Below are 14,727 nucleotides of genomic sequence, written 5' to 3' on the forward strand. Positions count from 1 at the left end.
GTACGTGCTACTTGGCCGTCGGCTGAAGTCTTTGCGGTGTGTTCCAGTGCGACTTTTTGGCCAAGACGCAGGAGACGTGAGGCAACACAACAATCGGGTCCGTCGGGACGTATTCTTTGGTGTCAGTTTGGTGTGTCAGGGCCTTTAAGCGTCCGAGGCATTGCAGAGGTTCCGTCTTAGGGGATAAAAAGTATGGTTTAGTGATGTTGTAATACAAATGCCTGTTCTTTGTCTCAACATACAGTATATTTTGCATAGTGCATTCACTATAGATATGTAAATACTTAATATTCAGTTTAGACGGGGTGTGAAAACATTATCCTTAAGGTGAGACTCTAAGAAAGGGGCTGTAAATAAAAATAAACCCTACAGTGGATAAAGTTAAATGGTGTACAGATGATATGCTAAAAGCATCCCTTTTTGCTGACATCATCATGACTTGTTGAAGAAGGTGCTCTCACACATAAAAAAGGAAAATTAAAACTGATTTTTAACTTAAGATATGTAAGCTCTCATAAAAAAAGGTATTCTCCAATTGTGCAGAATCCAGTACAGTAGTAGTTATAGTTGACAGAGGAATCTGACCTAACGATACCCAACTGGGCTGTAAATACCAGAACAGTAACGCGGCATGTAATGTGTTGACAAGCAGACAGAAAAACTCTTCTCCAAACACAGAATATGATAGCAGGAGGGTTTACTCCTGGCGAGGTGAAAGACTCCACACATGATCCGTCTGCTCTCTCTTTGTTGGCTGCCAGGGGTCTGACACTCATCCCCTCAGCGCTAGTTTTCAGATCCTAATTTAATTCAGGTCATGTGGTTTATTTCAGGACATGTGTACCAGGGTTTTTCTTTCCTTAAAGCTAGAAAAGGGTTTGGTGTTACAAAGCGTTGAGCAAAAAAAAATGTAAATCACAGTCTGGTTTGGTTGGATTTAGTTAAATAGTTTTAAATAACACTGCATTGTTATTTGAAATGTCAAATCTGATCTAGAATCATTCAAATCAAAACAAGAGTTTGACTATTTTAAGCTACAAGCTACAACTTACTATATGTGATTTAAAGGAAAGAATATTGAACGTAAATACTATTTATATTCACATCTTGATTCTTTTGTGTTATGATAAATAAAGCACTGTTCAGCAGTTTACCGAGCCGTGTCCTTCTTTCAATTTTAAAATGAGCAGCCTGCATTGAACTGCGTGGAGATGTGCCGTCAACAACACACCTACACTCACAGAATACTCTACATGTTTACTGATGTTGAGTGTAATTATGTGAAATTATTAATCAGGGAGCCATTTTAGCTGCTATTTATTGGGGAAAGATACCCTCCCATGCACATCCATATTTCATCAAGATGCTGCAGATGTGATGTGTATTCTATATGTGCTGTAGAGACTGAAATAAATACATTCCACCACGGGTTTGTTTGAAGAATTACAAAGAGCTCACTATAATTTAGTTTCCACACACGAAAGGACATCTTCAAATCAATACTTTGTTTTATTGTTGCAGAATAGCTGCAGCGTCACACTCTGATGTTTCTAGCAACGTGCTCGGGCTGAATTCCTTCCAAATGTGTTTCCATTGAAAGCAGTAGGGAAGGGGCCGCAGTGAATACTGATAAGAATCAATTCACAAGAGGTCATCAATGCAACAGCAATTTCTGCTATCACTATTCATTTGGGATCTAGAAAGAAGAATGTAGGCGACTAAACAGTAATTATGAGCAAGAAGCCGCTTCTGAAAATGAACTCTTTCACAATGCTTATGTGAATTTTGCCACCCAGTGGGGGGGTTATCAGCCACTAGTCTGTATCATCCGATGTGTACAAAACAGATGGGGAAAGCAGATAGCCCTTTGTCGCCTCACAGTAAAACTAAGCAGCATGGCACTACTCCACTGGGCATAAACACTGTCCCAAAGGTTTTGTAAGATGTTTAAAAGCCAAATTGTTTTTACTGCAGCGGCTAGTTAGATCAGAGAAGCAGCTTTCTCCTGGGCATTTCATTGTCAATATTACAGTGAAAGCTATATATCTTGATCTATATATCTTGATTTTCTCATTGAAGCTTGCCTTATCAAACATGTTTTTAAACTTCCTTAAGATGCTAGCTCATTAAATCATACATTAATATATCTTAATTAATAATTCCCAAAATCATTATTTAAGATATATTAATGACGTTGCAATTTCCATCAACATTTTACTGGTTGGGAAATGGGGATTGGATTTGTTATTCAAAATATAGTTCAGTCTTTTTAAATATAATAGTTAATACATAACAAATCTGCCCTTTGTCGGTGGGTATTTCCGCATGCATATACAGTAGAAATCAGAATGGCTTCACCCCAATTTTCTGGACTAAAGGTCAGACTGTGACCGAATAAAATAGCAATGATACATTTTCATGAGCCTGTGAGAGAGAGCAGGAGGCTGAATAACAGAAATAGTTCAATGTTTGGATTTTAATATGGCCAGTATTTGGGAAGGTTTATAGGATGACACATCTCGTCCCAATGTCACATCTAATGCCTGTTTGCTTCACAGTGAAACTTGTCACGTTTATCTGTCCTTAGATAATGATCTTTTTGTTCCACACATCTGCTACATTTTTAAGGATTTCATAGTTAGGTGTCTTACTTTGCCAGACTTGAATATTGTGAGGAACTAAAGCCCCCTCCAGAGTCCCATTAGTGAGTTTAACAGAGCGAGTGTTTACTGTGTGACACCAGACTGACTTTTCTGATGTCACTGTCTGGCTCAGCTTTACAGAGAATTATTCATTATTTTACCAATTCAAATGTTGTTCTGCCGTCAAATGGAAGTTAAAGATCCCCAAGAGACTTCAACAAAGATTGACGCTCTTGCAAAAACTGTACAAGCAACACAACCAAAATATATGTTGAGAAAACTAACAAATTAAATGTAGTTTAATGCTTCCTCCAAGTGTTTTATCCCTATGTATTAGCACACTTCATTCTCGACTCTGTACCCTTAAACAGGTTAAACCATTCAGGGAATGTGTCCATGTTGAAAGAGCATCAGTCTAGATGTTTGACCGCAAAGTAACTTCAGACATCCAAGCTAAAAATGAAAGGATTATCTGAACATTAGGTTGAGCTGTTTTCCAGGACTATGTGATGCCAAGACCAGCTTCCAAAAATGTGTATTTATAGCTGAATTTGTTCAATTTAATAGCCCATAAATATAACGATAGATCAAAGCCATCATTATCTTATTAAATAGCATCTTATTATATGTCATACCTTCACGAAACCAGACCCTACAGAATAATCACACAGCAGGTATGAATGTGCTTCTAAAGTTAAACCTGCAGTTTCATACTCATGTGTTCAAACCACAGCGTCATGGAGAAAACATTAAATGGCTGAGATGGGATTAAGCACCTGGAGGCAATTTAAATGCATATTTTTATTTTTGGAAAAATGTCAGAAAGAATGCACCTGTGTTTTGTGCAGACTATCCCAAAGTGAAACTAAACATAAAGGTTTGATTGGAGTTATTTTTTGGCAGACTTTGAGGAAGTAGCAGATTAAACAGCTACTGCTTTTGGTTTCTGTGAGTAGCCTGTAAGGTAATTGTATTAGAAAATAACATTCTTACTGTCGGTTTAGTCTGGAGACTCGCAGGAAATCCCTCCGGCCATTTAGGAAGGGCTTGTGCAAAACAAAAGTTCAACATACAATTATAAAAGTCCAGCTGATATTTAATATCGTTGTCATCTGCGTTTCTCAGGGTCTGCCGGGTAATGGTGGACCGCAGGGACGACAAGGAGCTCCTGGACCTGGCGTAAGTCATTGTTTTGTATCACTCGGCATGCTTTTGTTTGCCAGATCACCCTGATACATGTGATGATTGATGCTTCTGCTTCCTCTCACCTTCTTTCTCTCTCTCCATCCTTCTCTCTCAGGGGTCCCCTGGAGGACCAGGAGCCCCGGGACCTGGTGGGTCATCAGGGCTCCAGGGAGATCAAGGAGTTCCTGTGAGTGAAAACACTTGTTTCAATGTTCTTAAGGTGGATGTGAAAAAATAGAGTATTAAGAATGAACTGAAGACGTGGAGGACTCTCCATTACTTCCTCCTCTTTCTGATTTCTTCCATTATGCCTAACTTAATCTCCAAAAAAACGTCAATCGCAGAGTTTTATCACAAAGTTACAGATTTAAATAAATATAAACAACATTGGGGTTTTATTCCAAAGCTGACAAGCGTTGCAGCTTTGCTTTTTTTCATCCTGTTTGACTTTCTGCTCTTCCTTCTCCTGACTGGAAACACCTGTTAGTACAACGCAGTCAAGTGGGTGTTCCTCACAAGTCTGTTCTTATAAGGGAACTTAAGAAGTAATATTTCATCTTGCGAAAAAGAAAATGTGGTGGTTCAACTTTGATTCCAATCGTGATATAAGTCAATTTGTTATGCCTTGTAAAAGAATGAAAAAGTTGTGCAAGTTATACAACACAAGCACGGAGAAGAAGATGTTGGGATCCCAACTTTGTGTAATGCTAACAGGAACAGATGATACTGTGATGTTGGTGACAGCTAATCTAGTCTTGGGTCAGCTCTAGGCCTGCAGCAAAGTTTGGCTCAGAGAGGCAGAGCTATAAATCACTTGACGACACTCTTCCTCCCCCTCACACACTCAAACACACACCCATACAAAAAAAAGAAAGCGCTGAGATATCACGTCTGCCTCTCTGAGACGGAGGAGACACAGACACTCTGTTTAAATATATGCACATGCAGCCAACACAAAAGGTGACACGAATTAAAATCAGATCTTGCTATCCTGAGCCAAAGTCTCTTAAACACATTTAACTTTTAGTTTCAAACTTTACCTCAACCTAAAATTGTGTATTCAGTCCCTGTTCTTCCCCCTGCAACCTGCAGCCAGCGGTCTGCTGAAAGAGAATAATATCCTCCTAGACAATGCAGCCATTTAAACCTGCAGAGAGATTTTAGCATTTTTCTCATCATGTGTTAACTGACCTTAAGATTTGGAAGTGATGTCCCAGTATTGCAGCACATCTGTCCCACTGCTCTGAGACACTTGCTGAAGGACAACGGATTTATACTAGCAAAGGCAAAATAAGAGTCTTAAGATTCAAAGAAGCAAAACTGTGAGTGTCACTAAAATATCTTGAGCTCAGGTCTTAACATCTAAATTAAATTACATGTTTTATTAGTAGCTTATTGTCCTGTCTTTTTGTCTTCATTTGGTTGTTTTTCTGTTGTTTTTCTACTGATTCATTGACTGTTTCATACACCTGTGTATTTACAGCTAGCTTCACAAGTCAACAAAGTGTCATAGCACTTGAGTGTGTGTCGAAAGCAGAAGAAACTCTGTGTCAGAATGTGTTTTCCAGTGCCTAGACCACCCAAGGATTTATTAGTTTTTTATCATGCTTGACTCTGTAGCAAGCCTCAATATGTTTGCCAGTTACAAACAAAAGCACCAAAGTCCAACATGTTTCCCTCTGTAGATAAACTGTAAAAAACATTTTGAGTGAAAGAACAGTGACTCTGCACACACGGGGCAATGTTAAGAAAAGTTATACAAGAAATCAGATTTGAGTGAGAGGTGCTTCTGTCTTTTTTCTTTGGCTCCCAAAATATATTTTCTTTGGCTCCCAAACAGTTTGATTTTGGTTTTCCCATGTGAGTCTGATAAGACAGGAGACATTTATACATCCAGGAAGACACACAGAGGAGGTCCAGCAGACGACTTTTATTGTGAAGTCCTGCACTCCAATTCAGCGGCTGTGTCAAATGTTGGCACAAGATTTCTATCATCTGCAAGATAATGCACAAACTGTTAATATGCCAGGCCTGCACACGCATTTCTCTAACCTTTATCCACCATCACACTCAACACACAGCCAGTCAGTCCGTGGTCAAGGACGGTTCCCTCAAGAAAAATAAGCTATTATTCAAAAGCTGTAACAACATCAGCTCATGGTTATGTTGCCAGGAAATCTTTTTATTTGCCACTGGATCACAGTGCGTTACACTGTAATATGCATTTGTTGGCTTTATGTGCTTGGCAAGGTCTTTTTGTGTACGTGTGTGTTGTGATCAGATATGCATCTGTGTATTGTACACTGTTGGCAGTAGCAGAGAGGAAGCCCATCCAAGGCAAAGAATTGCTCTCTGTTTGTGGGCACACACACGTTGGAGCTTATGCGTGTGTTGTCTTTAGGACACAAATAACCTAGACACAAATTGTAATGCATTTAGTCGTACCAGCTGTTAGATTTGGGGAAAAAAGTGTATGTGTGTGATGAAGAGGCATAGAGAGAGGGAGAGTAATGAGGTGGGGACATTTAAAGGGAGAGGGAGAGATGAGCGTTGCTATTTCTGAGTACACATCCCAGTCCAATGTTTATTCTCCGCTCTGCTTTTATGTTCCAGGGTTCTGCTGGTACCAAAGGCGATAAGGGAGAAAGAGTAAGTCATGCACTCACACAATTCAACCACTGTTTAGAACTAATCACGTTTTACTGCTTTGTTTTGAAGTGGAAATATTGTTATTTTGTTGAAGTAAAACTCACACTATTACTTATTAATGCTTCCCACCGTTGTTTTGACATAACCAAATTTCCCTCCATTACACATTCACTGTTTCTCGTTTTCTTTTGTAAAAACACTCACTTTATTTCTCTGTTTCACTCCCTCAACCTCATTTCGGGCAAACCAAATCAAATCAGTGTTTATAGCTCATTTGCAGCTGAGCGGGGTCTGTGTTTTCGCTGACGCTGCAGCCAGGCTATCACTGTCGAGGGCTTAGGAGACAACTAGAATGGAAATTGTAAATCCTGTTTCGGCCCTTTTTTTATCAAGTGTTAGGGACATTTGTACCTCACTGCAGTTAATTTACGTTGGAATCAACATTGATATCTCTGGCAGGATCTTCTCTTCTTTGCTTTTGTGGGGTTGGGAATAAAGCTGGTTAGAATCTCGTTAGTATTTTGAGTTTATTAGAGGTTTTCTACCCTTACATCCATCTCACAGGTACTAGTTCTTCTAGATATCAACTCAAGTAAAAATATATGGTTGATTTGTTATTCTATAGACTATGGAAGAAAAGCTTATTTCAACAATTTTGATTTCTATTTAATTCTGTTCTTAACAAATACTGTGCACTCATAATGAACTGTATACATCAGAGTGTGGAATAAAGGTGGAGTCGGTTGTTAAAACACCAATTTGTAAACCACTGCTGTGCGAGTTTATGTTCCTGTGGTCGCTCTAAAAGAAAAGTGGTATCAGATAACTGTGTGGTTGTTTAATATCAGCCAATGAGAGCTCTGTGTTTGTTCTTCAGGCTGATGTGCAATCCCAAGCTGCTGTGCGGGCCATCGCACGGCAAGTGTGTGAGCAGCTCATCCAGAGTGAGTAATCAGGGATATTTACACATTACCACCAGCATGTAATTAAGTACAATTTCCTTGGTTGCAATGTTTCTTCTAACACTACTGGCTTCAGATTTTCCTTTGCTTCTATTCTCTTCCATTTGATGTGTTACAAATGCCATGTTAAAGAAAAAAACGTATTCTAAATCATTTCAAACTCTTCTCCTCTACTTCCTGCAGGCCACTTGTCTCGCTATAACACCATACTGAACCAGATCCCGGTCCAGTCTTCCACGTCAATCCGAACAGTACCCGGCCCCCCAGGGGAGCCGGGGCGGAGAGGCCTCCCGGGGCCCCAGGGGGAGCAGGGGCCATCTGGCAGGCCAGGCTTCCCGGGTGGAAGCGGCCAGAACGGACGGGCAGGAGAGAGAGGTGGGAGATGTTTAAAGATGTGTCTAAGAGCAAAGACAGACTTAGTTCCTAGATGCACAACACATGTCGAGACGGCGGACAGAAATAAATATGCCGGTCAATTTCCATACGTATATCTGTTTTTATCTGAGTAATATACTGACTGATAACAATCCGTTTTCAGTGCTTTATTGTTTGGGTTGTGTCTAGACTTCCTGTTGATTGATTGATTGAAAAGTTTATTAACAGCTTGTATATTGGGTACAGTACAGTACAGCTCAAAACATACAATTGTTAAGGGGATGCAGACCAGAGAAAGACTTTCGTCTTGTTTACATCAGGGTCCCCCATTTCCAATTCATCATATCATGTGTGCATGCTAGTGTTTACATTAGCATCAGGGAGGATGCAGAAACATGTTTATTAGACCACCCTTGTGACTGTGAGCAGAGGCCTGTACTACGAAGCTGGATTTTCGCTTAGCCGGCTAACTTCAGGGAAATCTCGGGCTTTCCGGTCCTACGACGCTGGTTCTCTTTTTAGCAGGCTAGATTTCCATGGTAACTTATGCTGAGCGGCAAACCTGCTCCGGAGCAGGGGGGTATACTACGAATCTAGTTCAACATATCCTGGATATGTTTTGAGTTATCCGGTTGACTAAATCCAAAAAGAAACCGCTCTCGCTAAACGGTCCTACGACGCTGGCTATCAACTCGATCGCTCAAGCCAGCCGTGTCCTATCTAGTTAGGTGCGCGTTCACATAAAAGGGGTGGTATTTGGAGTGTTCGACCAATCACAAACATGGACAAGCCGTGTACTGACAGCGCAGCGCGTCATATATTTCCTGAATGAAAAGTCAACTAATATTAGACAAATATGAAGACGTTAAACTTTAAACATCCATGACTTAAACACTTTATCCAGGATAAAAGCCACATAGTTGCACCTGCAAGGTGAATAGGCTACAGCTGGTAAAAGAAAAAGTGTTTGAATGCGTACATCAACAGGTTTATGATATGCCCCGTCTAAGACACGAGTGGATCTGACTTTAATTACATTTGACTCGAGTGTTTGGTCAACTTAATGTGTTGCTTAAAATAATACTTCTGCATACAGTATGTGACACTGTGAGTGTTGCACGCCAGATACGGCTCAAGAAGCTGACTCAGATAAGGAAATATTACGATATATTATGATGTGATATCATGTGATATGAATGATAATGGGACACATCGCCGTCTGCACTCACAGTGCCGCGGACTGTATGCTACGTAATGTTACTTTGATCCGGTTTACTTATGTCGTGGCAGATATTTAAGTAAGCTTTCTTAACGCTAATGTTATAATAGTCAGATTGCTCTGAAGATGGGAGGTGATATTCTATTCATTTTCACGTTCACACAGTCGGTGATTTTGTCCGGCCGTCTTTCCTGCAACGGCTAGTTTAAACTGTATTTCCTTTCTCCTCCTGTCATATGAATTGATCGCTTTAAACTCCGCACACTGAGCTCTGATTGGTCAGCAGGCAGTGCTTTTATCCTGGAACCTATCCTGCTCCGGAGGCTAGCCGTTCAGAATAAGTTATCTAGCCTGCTAAAAAGTGAACCAGCTTCGTAGGACCGGAAACCCCTGAAGTTAGCTTGCTAAACGAAAATCTTGATTCGTAGTATACCCCCCCAGGTTAGGTGGCAGGCTAAGAGATCAACTCAGTGAAAGCACTGCCTGCTGACCAATCAGAGCTCCGTGTGCGGAGTTTAAAGCGATCAATTCATATTACAGGATAGAGGAAATACAGAAAAACTGCCGTTGCAGGAAAGACGGCCGGCCAAAATCAACTGACTGTGTGAACGTGAAAATTAATAGAATATCCCCTCCCATCTTCAGAGCAATCTGACTATTATAATATTAGCGTTAAGAAAGCTTACTTAAATATCTGCCACGACATAAGTAACCGGATCAGAGTAACATTAAGTACAGTCCGCGGCACTGTGAGTGCAGACGTCGATGTGTCCCATTATCATTCATATCATATCACATCATAATGTATCATATATTTCCTTATGAGTCAGCTTCTTGAGCCGTATCTGGCCGTGCAACACTCACAGTGTCACATACTGTATGCAGAAGTATTATTTTAAGCAACACATTAAGTTGACTGAAACACTCGAGTCAAATTCTCCTAATTAAAGTCAGATCCGCTCGTGTCTTGGACGGGGCAGTGATTTCATAAACCTGTTAATGTACGCATTCAAACACTTTTTCTTTTACCAGCTGTATTCACCTTGCAGGTGCAGCTATGTGGCTTTTATCCTGGATAAAGTGTTTAAGTCATGGATGTTTAAAGTTTAACTTCTTCATATTTGACTAATATTAAAGTTCACTTTTCATTCAGGAAGTATGACGCTGCGCTGTCAGTACGCTTGTCCGTGTTTGAGATTGGTCGAATGCTCCAAATACCACCCCTTTCATGTGAACGCGCACCTAACTAGATAGGACACGGCTGGCTTGAGCGATCCACTTGATAACCAGCGTCGTAGTACAGTTTGGCCAGAGCGCGTATGTTTTGGATTGGGCCAACCGGCTAACTCAAACATATCCAGGTTAGGTTGAACCAGCTTCGTAGTACAGGCCTCAGGTGAGGAGTCTGAACTGAACTCATAACAGTCATAAATGGTAAATAAGATGACAAATATTATGATATGCATTATAGAAAGTATGAAGTATTATTTAGAAGAATACCGTCTATATGGAGCCTTTGGCTTCTCTTTTATTTTATGTTTCTCAGGAGCTTAGACAAAATGAAATGAGAGCATGCAATGGGAAAAGGCACGTAACAACGTCCATAGCTCGACATTTAGAAGAATAAATCTCTTCCTGTTGAGTTAAATGGGAATTTGCTTTTTAAACTCATATAAGTCTGTTTACAGGTCTTAGGGAGTTCTTCTTGTAAAGTTGTATAAAAGATTGTTGTGGCTCACAGGGAGTGTAGCAAAGTTAGCTAAATCGCCAAAAGTGAGGTCAGGGTTGCATGTTTACTGATGCTACTGTAAACGGGTGGACCAATATCAAAAGAGATATGGGAAATGTGCCAATACAAAGCTTTAGCAGTATGAAGCTTAACCCTTACTTATTATGATTACGAATATTAATATTAGTATGATAAACAATTAGTGCTTCAAAACCAAAAAAACACCTCGTAATGGATTCCAATAATATGCATGGATGTAAGTCTTTCAGCACAAAACCATTTGTTTCGTTTTTTTAACAAAACCAACCGAAAAGTGTATGTCCTTCGCAAAAGCTAAATTAACCTCCATCTTTGTGTTTCCTGTTTCCGTCCTCTGAATGAGTGACATTCAGGTATTTGAATGAAGTTTGTTATTCTGACGTGACTCTGACGTGACTCTCTAAGCTCTGCTGCTGTAATACATGTTTATGGAAAACAGGAGTATCCAGCTGGTGAGAGCTGTGCGTGGTCGGGAAACAATGAAACACACTAGATGTAATGTGATGCATTTTCTCTATTAAAAAGAGCCAGGGGCTTTTATTGTGAAAAAAAAACAAGAAACCTTGGAACAGCTTCAACCTGCCCAGTCTCTGACTCAGGGTCAGAGCCGCCGAGGTTCAGTCTAGCCAGCAGACAGTTACTCCAAGATCCATGAGGTCATTCCTTTGCCACGAGCCCTTAGTGGAGAAACGGTCTTTATGAGGCTCCGTCCTAATCCCTAAAAACACGCAACCCAGACTGAAGAACCACATACTGAAGAACCACATACTGAAGGAGTCTGCACACACGCAGGGGCCGGAGAGCTGAGAGCGGCCGTCAGGAAATATCCAGCATGGCTAAGTCCTATCCAGCGGTTCAGCCCTTTGATTCTCTACAATAACACACACACACACACACACACACACACACACACACACACACACACACACACACACACACACACACACACACACAACACACACACACACACACACACACACACACACACACCACACACACACACACCAGACACACACACACACACACACACACACACGTTATAGTTGTATAGGCTGAACTGAAACCAGAGTAGGGCAACGATTTTAAAAGATATATGGCAGGCTTAATAAAATAAGACGTGTGTTATTATTAATTCAGATGGTCCATGTAGAACTGATACCAGAATCAGTGGTGATCAGGCTCAACAAATGAAAACCATTTATAGTCTGCATACAATAATATGCTGAATAAAGAGTGGCTTTGGTTCAGTAATGGCCATTGTGAAGAGAATATCACAAGATGTCTGTGTTTGCGGTTAAATGCCTCACTATGCTCACTTCCTCTTTACCGATGCAATTGATTACAGCAGTCATAAAACAGCGGGACAGAAAATGTGCAGATCACAGATCTCTGTGGTTCTCCGATATGAGAGTGTATCCATTAGGTCATTCAAACAGCTGCAGCGCGGACAGCAGCGCAGAGCCAAGTCTGGATCATTATTCATTTTATTAGACTGAAATTTCAACCATGATTTATCAGGCCAATCCACTCCAAATTTTTGCAATGTAATCCCAATTTTGGGATAGAAAGAAGTGGAGGAATAGATACTCTGTACCAACAAAACAGTTGTAAAATGACTCTGTCTACTAATAAGCGTGAAGAATGCATTAAGATGTACTTAAAGTATCCAAAGTGAAAGTACATATTCTGATTGTAGAGTCTTATAATAGATACCCAAACTGTTTAACGTTCTAAAATATATAAATAACGAGAATAACTGGTATTGATAACAAACACTGCTAACATAATTTTCCTCTTAAATGTGCTGATGTAAAAATGTACAGTATCATAAAGTACAAGTACCTCAAAATTGTACTCACTCCCTTAAAAAACATTATGCTAAGAGAAAATAGCAAAGGGAGATGTGGTGTTGAGTCTAACGTGGATCTCTGAACTGTGTGTGTTTTCCAGGTCTGGCGGGAGAGAAGGGAGAGAGGGGGAATGCAGGGGTTGGGAGTCAGGGTCCTCGGGGACAAACCGGACTTCCAGGTAAGAAACTGCACAGATCTGAGTGTGCCTGATAACATGAACCTACTGAATCCACTTCCTCTAGTCTCTGTGCTCATGTAACACTTGGAGGCAGCTGCTTCAAAATATGACAAATTAACATTATTCTGTTCCTGAACATTTGTTTTCCAGCTGCGACCTGGCTTGAGCTTCCATACGTGCAATGTTTTTATTGTGTGGCCTCTAAACAAAATCACAAATGTTGCAAATACATATACAATATGATAGCATGGATACTAATGTGTTTGCGTTCTGCTTTACTCTTTTAAATCCTGTCTGAGAAAGCAAATAGAAGTCTTGGACCGTGAATATAATTTGCCATATTGATTTCCCTGTGCGCTGTGTGGAGAACAGCTTTGTGGAAACATGTCAGTGATGGGATTTTACTGTTTACTGTTTTGCAATCAATACTCACAGAACAGCTTACAAAACTCCCCGGGAACTTTTTCAATGAACAGATAACTGATACAAAAAACATCCGAAACTTAAATATATGAAACGGAAAACTTTTTTTGAGAAAGGTACAGGCATTCCCTCTTATTCCCTGTGGCTTTTCCCAGAATATTTGTGGGATGATTATTTTAGCTCTTGGCAAATGAAACTCCCTTCAAATATTGATTTTCATATTTGGTCTGACTGCTGAAGTGAGTCTTGACGGAGCCTTTTCTCCTGTGTAAACAGGAAAACAGAAGCCTCTGGCTACATTTCAGCTAAGAACTGTGCTTTCCTGCTCCTGCCCTCCAGAACACACACTCTCATCTTCCTTAAATGAAAATCATGTATTTTCTGCATGTTGTCACGGCAGCAGAAAGAGGGATTTAGGAGAGATTGACGAGGTGATTGGATGTTGCCATTTCCCTTTATTTTCCTCACCAACTCCTCTTATATCCACTCTCACACTGGTGGAGTGATTTTCACTGAATGTTTATCTGTGATCTAACTTAATGATGTCCCCATCTTTGACACAAACATTTCCTCCATCCTCAGGCCTGCCAGGTGAGGACGGACAGGCAGCCAGGGCCCCTCTGGTCGGCCCTGCAACCCAGGGACATCGGGGAGGCAGGGGAATCCTGGTTTCAACGGGACCAGACGGCCCCCCGGGGTACTGCGACCAGAACTCCTGCATCGGGTAACAACGTCGGAGGTAAGCATCATTCAGCTGCTATTTAAACACTGGGGACACTTTAGTTTAAAAAAAACCTATTTAACCATATTATTCATCTAATAAATAGTTTATAAAACTACTTAACATAGATAAGAGGTACTTTATTGATCCCAAATTGGGATATTTTATTATTTTTGCCGTTTGCCAGCAGCATAAAAAACATACAAAACAAAAAAAGACATTGCCACATAAGTAGAATTAAAGAGTAGAAATAAACAATACTAGAATTTAAACCATCTCCAAAATAGAATTAAAGCAGCATTAAAAAGTAGAAATATATACAGTAGACCGTGAAGATATCATTTAGTTGAGAGCATATGAGGAAGACAGAAGGGCTATCACAATTAAAAACATAACCAAATATTCAAAATCCACACAGTACTCAGGAGGGTCAGGCTGTTTCAAATGAACTAAAATAACCATTTTGCCTGACATATTTGACCAGAAGTAGTAAAAACACCAAAATATCCAGACTTTTGCAACTGAGCATTAACTTTATCCCTCTCACTGAAATTTAGAAAAAGACTTGTTGAGGACAACCATCAGTGTTGTTTTTATTGTTATATGTGCTCGTTTATCAACAGTAACAGCTGACACAGTCTAACCCTGCCCAGTCTTTCCATCTTATAAACCATATTTTACATGTTTAAAAGACTAAAATACTGTTTCAGTTAGTGACAGCGGGCTGTGTGATAGTTATTGTTCTCATAAAGCTC

General features: G+C 40.2%; 1 protein-coding gene across 1 annotated transcript in view; it reads left to right on the forward strand.

Annotated features, from left to right (window-relative positions):
* The window catches only part of col14a1a (collagen, type XIV, alpha 1a), a 119,274-nt gene extending 105,295 nt beyond the window's left edge, over nt 1-13,979 (forward strand). Inside the window, 9 exon segments of the mRNA XM_034128030.1 lie at nt 3,768-3,821; nt 3,943-4,014; nt 6,441-6,476; nt 7,354-7,420; nt 7,622-7,813; nt 12,751-12,828; nt 13,834-13,842; nt 13,845-13,921; nt 13,923-13,979. Coding sequence (XP_033983921.1) covers nt 3,768-3,821; nt 3,943-4,014; nt 6,441-6,476; nt 7,354-7,420; nt 7,622-7,813; nt 12,751-12,828; nt 13,834-13,842; nt 13,845-13,921; nt 13,923-13,979 — 642 coding nt within the window.
* The last annotated feature ends 748 nt before the right edge of the window (nt 13,980-14,727 follow it).

Source organism: Trematomus bernacchii, unplaced genomic scaffold (genome assembly GCF_902827165.1).
Source record: "Trematomus bernacchii unplaced genomic scaffold, fTreBer1.1, whole genome shotgun sequence".
Classification (NCBI taxonomy): Eukaryota; Metazoa; Chordata; class Actinopteri; order Perciformes; family Nototheniidae; genus Trematomus; species Trematomus bernacchii.